The sequence below is a fragment of the Canis lupus genome, chromosome 24 (assembly GCF_011100685.1).
Source record: "Canis lupus familiaris isolate Mischka breed German Shepherd chromosome 24, alternate assembly UU_Cfam_GSD_1.0, whole genome shotgun sequence".
NCBI lineage: Eukaryota > Metazoa > Chordata > Mammalia > Carnivora > Canidae > Canis > Canis lupus.
Window position 1 is genome coordinate 32,880,585 of NC_049245.1, and position 12,898 is coordinate 32,893,482.

Below are 12,898 nucleotides of genomic sequence, written 5' to 3' on the forward strand. Positions count from 1 at the left end.
AAGCAGAGCTGTAGGGCAGTGATCTGGGTAGTGGAAGAAGGGGTGCATTGCCATGTACTCGATTTTTCTGAGATGCTTCTTTCAGGATAATTGGATTAAAATAAAGTAGTTTCGGTCCATACTTTCATCCAGCCCCACGACACGAACCATGGGACACTGGCTCAATCCTTTACCATGCTTCGGTTATCCCAATTTAGAAGAGTTCTGCCCAACTTCCAAAGCTAAAGGAGATGACAGCACTTGACAGTAAGTTGCGGGGGGGGGGGGGGGGGGGGGGGGGGGGGGGGAGAGACAGGAAGTGGCCTGCCCTAGAAAAGAGGGTGGGAATGGAGGCTTCAAAACCTCTGCCTCACACTTCAAGTGGACCTGATCCCAAAGGATATTCGAAGGCATCTTCCTCACCATTCCCCCTTATGCACTCAGCCCCAGCCCCGCTCTGGGGCTGAAATACTCCGTTCCCACCCACCCCCTTAGTGCTGGAAGGACTAAAACAGCAGGACATTTTGTGTCTCTGAAAAAGCTCAGGTCAAATTTCAAGGACAAAAGTTAGCACTTGGTCTGGGAAAGAAAACTCTTGCCAAATGGAGTAAATTGGGGGTGGGGAGGGAGGGCCAGGGCTGGCATTCCAGGTGCCTCGGCTACGGGCAAGAATTAGAGCTCTAATTCCCCCTGCTGGGATCTGTCTGCCAAGATATAGGCATCTCCACCCCACAATCCAGGAGAAGAAACTCAGACAACCCCCTCCATTTCCCTCTGTCCAAAAACAGAGGGAGTGGGCTTTGGTACTAGCTGGAGAGGGGGGATCCATCCACCGCACCGCCCCACCCACCAGATTTGGCCTGAGCGGAAGAGGGTGGTGCAGTGGAGAGCTCTGCAGCCCAGAGACGTGGCCCTAACCGCTAAGAGAGGGACCGGTAGCCGGCCCGGTGTTGCCATGGCAACTTCCTCCTGTGCTGGATCGAAGCATCCTATGGGCAAATCAGAGCTGGCTGCTCCAGGTTCTCCGCCCTTCTCCCAGGCCAGGGAGAACTGGATGCTGAAACCACTAGATCAGTCTCAGGGACACCATCCTCAATTCCAGACCCTGATGGCAGCGACCCCCTTTTGGCATTAATTGGAAAGTGACGACACCCTTGCTCCCCAGCCATGCCCCAGTGTGTCGCGGCAGAGCTAGGACTACAGATGTGATGAAAAATAACTGTTAAGGAAGAACGGGGAAACAAGGAGTTGGACTGCTCCCACCCTCTTGTTCCACACACAAGTCCCCCAAATCCCCATCTTTAAACCACTGCCAAGAAAGAGGGCCCAACTCGGCCTTAATAGCCACAACAATGTAATAAAATTAGCTTATAGAAAGTATAAAAGCTAACATTTTGAGAATCCCACAGATTCTTTTTTTATAGTCATGCTCAGAAACAAGTCGTATTTGATAATTAGATAAATAGCTAACAGGTATGTGAGAGACTACCTGGTGCCAGATACTGTACTAAGTCCTTTGCAGGGCACAAACAACATAATAAACAAAAGCATGGATGTTTCAGTCAGATTGCTCAAGTTCAAATCCTAACTCCCTCAGGTCCTGGCTGAGTGACCTTGAACGAATAGACTCTCTGTGCCTCAGAGTTCTTATCTGGAAATGGGGATGTTAAAATGTTCATTTTTTATAGGGTTGCTATGAGGAAAGAATTAAAATAATATATTTAAAGTACATAGGAGGATGCCTACTGGAGGTTATCATTTTTAAAATGTGGACCCTATGTGGTCCATGCTATTATTTTCTTCCTCATCCGGATGAAAAAGCTGAGGTCATGTATCTAACTTCCCAAATACAAACTCAGTGTCACCAAGGCTGAGCAATGAAGATGCCTACACAATAATGCCCCCAAGTCCGGGTCTCTCTAAAGCCCCAGCATCTTTGGAAAAGGGACAAAAGCAGCATAAGACATGAGTTCAGTGTGTACACAGAGGAAGATGCTCCTTGGGAGGGATACTAGGAATTTACAATGACCAGTACCCTGAGCCTCAGGGTGGCTAGAACAGGGTGGGGGAAAGGAGCAGCTTCCTATGCCCACAAAATGCCCAAGGCTCCCAAGCCCAATGCAGAAAAGTATTCTGGCCCAGTTAAGATTAATGAAATAGCCCTCTCCGCACACAGTTTTTCAGGAAACCAGCTGAAGGGGCAGGTAAATCCTGCAGATGGATCTGGCTCGACCTGGGCGATGGACAAGATGCATTGCACAAAATTTGGAAGCAGCATCAAAGAGGGGGCACCTAGTTGAGCCAGAAGCCATCAGGGACACATCTCTGAGCCATAAGACTGCATGGCATCAATGGGCCAGGGGAGGGATCAGGGAAGTGTAAAGTGGAGCAAAGCCAGTTCTAGTAGCCCTCCTACTGAAGCAGTCTCTGTCCAGTATGTGACAGATTAGTCCAGCTGCTTTTAGAAATTAGTTCAGCACGGTGCTGTTCTAAAAGAATAAATCCAAAAGGCTTTTTTTAGGAGAAAATTAATGACTTTGAGAAGAACAAGAGAAATTAAGCGCCAAGACAACGTTTCCTACTTCCGATTCTTACCAGACACTCATTAGTCTCCCGGAAATGAAATTTCACTGTCTCCCTCCCCCTCCCAACCTCAAAGCATCCCTTAAGATGAGCAGACCATGAACACGAGATGCCCATACCAAACTCCTGGCTGTCAGCCATTCCCTAGGGACCCCTCACCTGGGAACCATTTTCTATACAGTGAGATTTGGCTTTTTAAAAAATTCTTTCAGACAGAAGGCTAGTAGTTTACTGGAAAGAGAACCGGAAACCTGATTGTAGTCTCAGCTCTGTGCCTGCCTCACTGGGTGACCTTGGGTTACACACACACACACACACACACACACACACTCACCCACTTGAGGGCAAAAAAGGGTCAGACAGGATGATTTCTGGGTCTCTTCCAAGTACAAAACAAGAATTTGAAGAAACTTGCTGGAACAAAACATCAGGTGGATCATTAAAAAAAAAAAATCTCTAATATTACCTGAAGTTCCCTATTCTGACTTAAGTGAAATCAGAACAAGTTGCTTGCAACCAGCAATGATAACCAAGGCATCTGACCCATGACACGGAGCACCACTTGGGAGAAAAAACCTAACTGTCCCTGCCACTGTTCCTGCTCCTACAAACCCATGCTCCTGCTTCACCTGCCTCTTGAGACCTAAGTGGCCTGTTGAACTTCAGGAGAGTCCCTGACCATTAGGCAAAGGGTGGAAGAGTTAGCTCACCTATGCTCGTGGGGCTAGCTCTCCTAGTCCTCATGCTAACCTGATTTCCTCCAGTGGAGGCCACTGTGTTAGACAGCTTCTCTATCATTCTCACCTTGCTTTGTCCAGAGTAATGACCTCCCTCAGCTACACCGAGGGGGAAGCTCCTGATGCTCCGAGCCTCAGTTACTTTTTTCATAAAATGGTGATTCTGTAAAATGGCTCTGCAGTATCTTTACCATCTTTACCCCACCCCTAGCTCTAGGTCTGCCAGGAGTCTGCCTCACGTACCCCCATACATTCACTTGGCCAACAAATTCTTCTGGAGAACCTTTCCCCCACCTGCCTCCTGCTCCAGCAGGAAGACGTGAGCACCTATTACCCACTGCTCCATCCCATGTCTCACCAGATAACTTGGAGACCAGATGAGGGTCCCTGAAGGCAGGGAGTCTTCAGCAGGACCCATAAACTCCCTAAAACTACAGACAAAATTTTGAGGACGATTCATATGTGTATTTTTTGCAGAGAGAGTCCAGGTTTTCATCAGGCTCTCAAAAGTGTCCATGAACCCATTTTGCCCCTCCCCATCACATACACCCCTCTCCTTTTTTGTCCTCCCACTGAACTCCAATACTCTCAGATGTTCAGCTTCTGTTACATCAGATTTTCAGAAAACACTTTTAACTGCATGCTCTGAGACACTATCATCCCATTTTACAGATGAGGATTCGAGGCTAGGGGTGACGTGACTTCCCCAAGGTCACAGCTAATAAGTAGAGGCGCAAGACTGGAACCTGATTCTGACTCCCAATCTGGCACTCTTTGGGGAACTCTCACCCAAGCCCTCTAGCTACCCCACCTGTTGGTGATTCGCTTGCTCCCCGAAAAAACATATCTGGAGCCCTCATGTGCCCTCTGCCTGGTCCCAGGGCCCCAAAGAGCCCGTTTCCCGACATTTCCCCGCCCCTCGGGCTCCGGCGGAGGGAGGCTGCGCGCAGGCCCGGGAGCGCGAGGTTCGGCCGCTGGCCAGTGGCCGGGTTCAGCCCACCCGGAAGGGCTGCTCCAGGGACAGGAGCACCCAGGATCCGGGCACATTCCGGGGTCGGGGGGGGGGGGGGTGCGCGCATGGTGAGGAGCTGGCGCCGCCCAACGCCTCCCTCCGGGACCAGCTGGGAGGGGAAGGGAGGAAAGGCCGCACCCGGCCAGGGCCCCCGCGGGCCGCCCCAGTCTGACAGGAACGAGGGGTCCGGACCCCCGGCCTCTGGGGGAAGGGGAGGGAAGCCGGATGGGGACGCTCCAGGCCTTGGGCGCAGGGCGGGGGTCTTGGGCTGGGAGCCTCCGGATGCAGGCAAGACAAAGATGGAGAGGCAGGGGGCGCGTCGGAGCCCCAGGGGCGAGGCGGCCAAAGCCCCGGGGCTCGAGGTGTGCGCGCGACCAAGACTCGGAGAGGGTGGCGGGTCGGACCTAGGACAGGACAGGGGCACCCAGAGGCTCAGGTGAGTGAGGAGAGCTGGTCCGGACGACCCCAGGGGCCCACCTGCGGGCACGGGGTGAATGCGGAGGAGCTGGGGTCCCCGGGGGCGGCCGGAGGCGAAGGCACCGCAAGCCCCAGAGCCTGGGGCCCCGCGGCGGGGGCGTCCCCGGGCGGCGCTGGCGACAGGCAGGAGGGCGGCCCCCTCTCGGGGCGCACCGGGTCGGGGGGCCTCTTGCCCTGGCCCCCGGGACCCCCGCCCCTCCCGGGTCGGGCCCGGGCCGCGCGCTCACCCGCGTCCTCGTCGTCGAAGGAGTTCATGCAGGGGAAGTAGATGGCGAGCGCCTCGAAGGAGGCGGACAGGCTGAGGCGGCTCTGCGAGCGCTCCATGCCCGCGCCGGCGCCCGGAGCCTCGGCCGCGGCGGCGGCGGCGGCGGCGGGCGGCTTGGGCAGCTTGGCCGCCCCATTCTTGACGCGGAGTACGGCGCGCGGCGTGGTGGCGGCGGCCCGGGCTAGGCCGGGGCTCCGCGGCGGGGCTGCGGGCGCGGCGGGGCCGGCGGGCGGCGGGCGGGCCGGGGCGGGCGGCGCGCGGAGCCCGAGGCGCGCGGTGCTCCCGGCGGCGGCGGCGGCGGCGGCGGCGGCGGTGGCGGCGGCGGCGGCGGCGGCGGCGGAGGTGGCGGCGCAGCGCTCTGGCCCGCGGCGCCCCCAGCCGGCCGCGCGGGGCGGGCTCGGAGCAGCCGCCGCAGCCAATCGGCGCCGCCCGGAGGAGGGGGCGCCGCGCGCGGGGGCGTGGGAGCCGCGAGGGCGCGGGTGGGGCCCCTCCTGGCCGCCCCCAGTCCAGCAGGTGTGCGCGCCCCGCGGGAGGAGCGGGCCGAGCGGGCTTGGGACCCGGGCCCCGGGCCTCCACCCCCGCCCCGCTCTGCCCCAACCCCGCACCCAGCCCCCAGGCTCGCCCCGGATGCGGGCGTCCAGCCACCGACCGAGACAGGCCTCACCCGGCGACACGGTCAGGCTCAGAAGAGACCCGCTCTCAGAGCGACCTGCGCGCGGCACTCAGCCTCCCACACGGAGACCCTCAGATTCACGCGTGAAGCCGCAGAGGAGCTCAAACAGGCTCCCACGCGAGTGCGTTCACTCTGCGAGGGGCACACAGACGTCCTCAGACTCACACACACACACACACACCCGCAGAGATGCACCCACAAACTCGCTCACTCCTAGAGACATTTGCTGTATCAATCCACAGACACCCTCTGACAGTCTCCAAAGACCCACACAGGTAGATACACCTGTGGACACCCTCGGACTCACACAGGCCACCCAGAGGTAGATACACCCACGGACACACACTGACTCACATAGAGACCTGCAGACACTCTGAGAGTGAAAAGCAGGGACCCTCCTCCCCACCTTGGCCACACAGGGAGCCCCTCAGATCCCACACAAACCCACTGAGAAGTTCAGACAGGCACACACACTCCCATGCACCCACACTACTCACAGTCATCTTAAAATTCACACACAGAGACACTCATGCACTCTGATGACGCACTCTCTCAGACCTGCGCAGAGACACTCAGTTGCCCCCCACCATTGACTCCCAGAGCACTGATTCACACATACACACAAATGCTAGCAAACCCTGGCCGATTCATGCACGGTTACCTTCAGACACAGACCCAGAGAGTCATTCAAACACACTTCAGTGGAACACACATGCTCACACCCAGACACATAGAGCCTCATCACTCCCTGGGCATTGGGAGTGATGGATACACTGCCCAGACACCCTCACACATACACACACACGCACACAGACAATTAACACACTCCAGGATCACACACTTGCACTGACAAAGCCCCAGATATGCCTCCAGGGACCCATAGTCTTCAGACTCACACGTGCATGGGTTCAGACACTCAGAGTCCCCAGGATGAACACAATCATGGTCAGAAACCCAAACTCCATTCCCTAACCCAGGGCCTGAGGTTCCCATCCAGCCAAGCCCCAGATGTCTAACCTCTGCCAGCTGTTCTCACACACTCTTTGCAAAGCGGCCTGGGGAGATGGCAAGAGCCCAGAGTTTCATTCCCAGCTGTGGCACTGTCCTTCTGTGTGGCCTAGGGTAAAACCCTTCACCTCCCTGACTTGTTCCCTCCTCTGTACAATAGAGAGACCCTCTATTTTGGATAGCTGTGAGGATTAAGTAAGATAATGTGTGCATTAGTTTTCTGTTGCTGCATAACAAACTAAGAGGCTTGCCAACATCCATAGATTAACGTAGAGTCATATAGGTGAGAAATCTAAGCAGCTTTGACAGGGTTCTTCGCTTGAGGCCTCACAGCATATCAGCCAGATGAGGCTCTTGTCTGGAGCCTCTGGAAAAGAATCTGCTTCTAAGCTCATTTGGGTTGTTAGTAGTATACGGTTTCTTGTGGCTGTGGGACGAGGCCCCTATTTCCTTGCTGGCCTTTAGCTGGAGAGTTGCTCTTAGCTCCTAGAAACGGCTCTCGAGTTCTTGTTCATAGCCTCCTCTGTCTTCAAGGGCAGTATCAGGATGTCAAAAACGGAAGTCAGAGGCTACTGCTCCTCTGCCAAAAACCACCCCATAGTCTCATTTCACTTGAAGGTAAAAGTCCAAGTCGGATGCAGTCTTAACTCCTTTGGCCCTGCTCCCTCTCTGCTGCCTCTTACCACATCCCTGGCTCACTCAGCTCCAGGCCCACTGTGCTGAGCTTGCTCTTTCCTCTGGATGAAACACTTTTCCTTCCAGAGAGCTGTGTGGCTCACTCTCACAGACCCATGCTCAAACATCACTTTCTTGGTAAAGTCTTCCCTCACCACCCTTTGTAAAGTGGCAACTTTATGACTACCTCCCCACCAAACTGACAGATGAAGAACGGAGGCTTTCAGAGGGAAAGTGATGCACTCAAGGTCACAGCGAAGGGGGAATTCCAGTGCTCTGTCCCCTGCTCTACTGGCCTCCTAAGACCTCGCAGAAGGAAGACAGGCCAGAGGGAGAGCAGCACTCAGAGGTCTAAACAAGAGACAGGACACCAAGGAGGCCAAGGAAAGACTGTTCTGGAGCTGGGGAAGGAGTCTCAGGGACCCATGAGGAATGTCTGATTGACCAGCAGTGAGACTCCCAGGAACCAGGCCTAAATGTTGAAAGTAGACATATGTGCCGGTTAAGCATGCAACCTCTGCTTGGAGGTTCAGATTCTAGCTTTTCCACTAATTATCTGAGTTCCTATGGTGGTTTTAAAGCATGTGTGTACATTCTTTGACTGTTCTCCCATTGAAAAGTAGGGTCTATGTTACCTTCCCTTAAGTCTGGGTCAGCCTTAGTGCCTGGCTTTTCACCAAAATAATGCAGAAAAAGTGACATGCATAACTTCAGGAAGTTTCCTGTGGCTTCTTCCTGGTTCACTTAGCTTACGCACTCCGGGGGGATGCCAGCCTCCACACAAGGACCCGGACTACCCTGAACCTCACTTGCTGGAAAGGCCACAGTAGGCCTACCAGAGTCCCCAGACAACAGCCAGCATCAACTACCAGACATGCGACTGAGTGATCTTAGGTGTCTAACTTGGATGCAGCCTCAACTGACATCTGATGGCAGGTGCATGAGAGACACACAAGCAGGAACTGCTCAGTTGAGCTCTTCCCAAATTCCGGCCCACAGAATAAACAGTGGCTGTTTTATACCACTAAGTTTGGGAATAATATTTTATGCCACAATGGAAGAGTGACCTTGAGCAAGCAAATTAACTTCTTCTGGGGCTGTTTCTTCAGTTGTAAAATGGGGACAATGCCTCCCAGTGTGAGTGTCATCATGGAGTGAGTTATAAATGTGGAGTTCTTAGAACAGTGCCCGAACACAGTACGTGCTCTGCAAGTGTGAGCTCCTACTACTCAGAACCGGACAGCCCCATCTGTCAGAGGCAGACGTCCAGAGCTGGGAGGAATCTGAAAGGTCATCCAACACCCTCCTCCTCTGGGACAGAGGGAAACTGAGGCCCCAAAAGTGCAAGGGACTGCCTAAAGCTGCATGGCACATTGGAGCAGAGCTGTTGCCATGACAGAAGCCTCCTGACCTGGGCCAGTACTCTTCCTGCTGTGCTCCAGGTTGCCTGCTCACCTGGCAAGAGAGGCAGGGGGTCCCTGGGGTGAATGCAGACAAAGCTGGCAGTGTAGAGGAGGAAAGGCAGCCAACGGAAACAGACTTGGCCTCTGGCCAGCAATATAGGCAGTGGACTCCTGGTGTGATTTCTCCTTTCTTGGTTAGCTCATGCCTAAAATTCCCCTAGTAGGATTTGGGCCTGTAAGCTTAAATCTTTGATCCCTTGTAACTATATAATTTTCCCATGAGAAATCTGAGTCGTCCACTACTTGTACCTGCATGTGAATAATATGTTCTAAGAACAGGTTTGATGGTGGGGGATGCTCGAGATGGTGGGTGGGGGAAGTGATGAGTCCGGAATAGGGAACAGTGGGGGGTCAGGAACAAACTCAGAGGTGTGGGCTTCAGAGCCCAGGGAGATGGAGGATGCCAAGGGCCAGACAGCTCAGTAGAGTACAGTCGAAGAAGAACTGCCTGCCTTGAGTTTGAGTGCCTATCCTTAGTTTAGCTGTGTGACCTTGGGCAAGTGCCCTCAGGATTCCCAACAAAAAAATGAGTATAATTCATATTCACTTTGCCAAGGCATGGTGAAGATGGGATGTAAATACAGTGCCTGGCAGATAGTGGGTATTTAATAGACACATTCATTGAGTAATTTGGAGTGCTCATCTAGTCTAGTCCCTGTACTCAGTCCTAAGCGCACAGAGATGAATAAAACAGACATGGTCCCCGAATTCATGGAGTTCACAGTCTGACAACATACACAGATGATTATGCCAATAATTATTTAATTATAATATCATATGATAGTTTTATTGTAATAATTTTAATTACAAGTATGATGAGTGTCATAAAGGATATATATTTATGTGCTTTTTAGTGCATATATGTGCTTGTCTACACCTGCAGTGTATGAGAGGGTAGGGAGGATCTAATCCAGGCTGAGAGAATCTAGGAAGGCTTCCCTGGGGAGGTGACATTTAAGCTGAAAATGGCCCCTATATGTGTCCAGCACTGTTCTTGGCCCTGGGGATATGGAGATAGATAGATGATAGATAGATAGATAGATAGATAGATAGATAGATAGATAGATAGATAGAGTAAATAAAGTCACTGCCCTCACATTTGCATGTTAAAATGATCCTTGGGATTTCTCTGGAAGAAACAGATTAGAGTGAATTCAGAGTTGCCTTCCTCCTTCTCTTCACATAAGTCCTAATTTGAACCAAGAGACCACTGATGGTTTTTAAAATGGGAAGGGGCGGGGAGGCTGAGAAGGAATGCCCTGTGGAAAGGTGACAGGGCCCTATTTGAGGCTTTGTCGAGAGAGACTGATCCTGTCTGTGATGTGTTCTACCTACAGGATGAGTGTGTGTGTGTGTGTGTGTGTGTGTGTGTTGTACACGCACACATGTAGAACATCTATGTTTATATATGCATGTCTCTGAATAGATGGGCATTTCTGTATATCTGTGCCCTTGTCTGTGAATGACCTTGTCTCTAAATATGTCCTTGCAAAGTGTGTGTTCCTATGGGAAGTGAGTCCAGTCTGGCTTTTTTTTTTCCAGTCTGGCTTTAAATGCAACATGCATCCTGGTCTTTGCAGGTCCTGGTGTATGTGTATAACTGGGTTATGTTAGTTATATTTGCATATCAATGTAAGACTGTTCTTGTGCACGTGTGTATCTGCCTCTCTGCATCCTGCTTGGTATGAATTTATCCTTGACTGAGCATGGATGCAGCTGTTTATGAACTTGTCCATGTAGACTGGTAGCTTGAGAGAGGACGCTTGGATTTCCTTGGCTTACTCCCTGCCTTTAGGTGGCTAATATTTGGCTGAGCTGATGGGGACAAAGATATTAAAATCCTTTATTAACTCCAAGTCCCTAATCAACTGCCTAACCATTAATTTATTCTTCCAGCCAGCCAGCCCTCCATCCGACCACTCACCTATTCATCTCAATAGCACTGACATTTATTTACTAGTTGTGTGGTTTTCTCTCTTAGGCAAATTACTAAATTTCTGTGTATCTCAGTTTTCTTACCTATGAAATGGGGATAATATAAGTATCTACCTGAAAGGACTAGGAGTAAACGAGGTGAATTAAGTGAGATATTGCATATAAAACACTTAGCACATTGCATAGCACAGAGTAGGTGCTTACTATATTAACTATCATCATCATCATCATCATCATCATAGTGGTGACTGGTATATTTCAGCAAATTCTCAGCAGCACTTTAACTAAGGGCCGCCCCTGAGGTAGAAGCTGGTGAGGCCTTCCTTATAGCAGAAGCCATTAGGTGCCTCTACCACCACCTTCTTGAGTGACCTTGGATACAGGCTATACTCTCCTTGGGCCAGTAGAATGGACAGAGCTCCCTTGCCATAGCATCCCCCTTGTGGTGATTCTGAGTGCACCTGTACTTTAAAAACTGCAAAGAGCTCTGCATCGTTAGGTAGCAGGCCAAGGGACACCCAAAAGCCTTAGGATGGCAGTCCGGGGTCATCTGGAGGGCTAGCCAGAGCTGGGACAAAGCCAGGACTGGTTGCCACTGCATGGCTCAGTCTGTTGCTTTCTGCTGCTTCCTTCCTGACTTTTGGTCTCTGTTCTTCCTCTGGGGAAGTGCCTGATGTGCTCTAGTGGCAGGGAGCAAAGGGGATAGGAACACACCTGTTTTGCTTCTTCAGGAAGAGCATCTTCAGATACTATTTGGTCAGGGGCATTATGGTTTAGAAAAAGAGAGAGAACTGGGTGTGGTTTCTGCCCCAATAAACCACCACTTTGGACAAGAGACAGAGAAAAGAAGAAAAAAAGGGTCGAAGGGGACCTCCAAGCCCAGAAAAGAGAGAGAGAGACACAGTAACAGACATGAGAACAAGAGGCAGAAGCAGAAGCAAGAGAAAGGGAAGGAGATCATTGGCAGCAGGAAGACAGAGGGAGCAAAGTCGGGCTCTATTGCAGATCCAGTTTGGGCTGCCCTGAAGCAAGGCTTCACCTGTAGCAGCCCTGGGATCAAGATGCTGCTGTTCATCTTGGGTCACCTTCGACCAGCACACCTGTGCGAGCACACATGCACATGTGCACCTACACCTTGGCCCAAATTGGGCTGTGACGTAAGCAAGAGATAAAATTTGTTGTCTGAGGTCACTGAGATTTCAAGTATGTTTGTTACAGCAGTTCACCTTCCCAAGCTGACGCATTCACTACCGGGTGTTTGCATTTTAACTGGGAGGAGAGATGACGTTGAGGCTAATGGAGACTTGTCTGGGCTGTGGACCATGTGAGTGAAGAGAGCCAGATTGTCCAGAGAAGCAGGAGAGTGAAAAAGAAGTCTTTGGAAATGAACAGAGCAAATCAAGCCATGGGAATAGGAAGCAGGTGACCCGGATGCCTGATACTTCAGTTCTCCGCTCCATTCATTCCTTCATGAGGTCATTCGAAACCTACATGATAGGTGGCCTACCCTTCCTACCCCTTCCTCTGTTTTAATTTGGGTAATTCACCCTCCATGACAAGCCCCACATTCCTCTTGTTTGGTGTATGCATAGGACCCAGTTCTGACCATTGCGAAGTGAGTGACATTTGGGGGGCAAGCAGCTACTTGGAAATGTGTCCTCACTCTTGAAAATTGGACACTAGAGACAAACACTACTTTTTCCATGGCTGGACATATTCTTACTGCAACCAAGAGGGAAGCTAAATTAGGACAAAGCTGAAGTAGTAGATGGCAGAAAAGGTAAAAGAACCCAGATCCTTAATGATGTCATTGAGCCACTGAATTAACCAACCTTGGAGCTGCCCTACTTAGTGGGTTGGTGTAATTGTTAGCATATACATCTCATTATTGTTTCATACATTTTGCTTTGGGCTTTTTGATTTCAATTTTTTTTTTTGACACCAGAAGCATCCCACGGACATACTTATCTGACTCTGTTTCCTGCCAGTGACTCTTTGACATTCTCCTGCATCTCTTCAATATGTTTTGTTGGATACCAAGTAACCCCAGACTTAGCCAGAACTTCTCCAACCCACATCTAAATGTTGATT

The 12,898-nt window shown here is 51.6% G+C and overlaps 1 protein-coding gene and 1 long non-coding RNA gene across 4 annotated transcripts in view; one reads left to right on the forward strand and one right to left on the reverse strand.

Moving 5' to 3' along the window:
• RIMS4 (regulating synaptic membrane exocytosis 4) overlaps positions 1–12,898 on the reverse strand; it is an 88,321-nt gene that overhangs the window by 57,421 nt on the left and 18,002 nt on the right. For 2 of the 3 annotated variants that reach the window (XM_038572422.1, XM_038572421.1), the window contains exon 1: positions 5,016–5,154. The exons of the other annotated variant lie outside the window; for it this stretch is intronic. In XM_038572422.1, the coding sequence (XP_038428350.1) occupies positions 5,016–5,112 (97 nt within the window). In that variant the 5' untranslated portion in view covers positions 5,113–5,154. Of the gene's footprint in view, positions 1–5,015; positions 5,155–12,898 lie in introns of those variants that run through there. 3 annotated transcript variants of the gene reach the window in all.
• Positions 4,644–12,898, forward strand: part of LOC111092088 — a 42,978-nt gene continuing 34,723 nt past the window's right edge. Inside the window, exon 1 of the long non-coding RNA XR_005377913.1 lies at positions 4,644–4,747. This is a non-coding gene — a long non-coding RNA (uncharacterized LOC111092088). The remainder of the gene's footprint in view (positions 4,748–12,898) is intronic.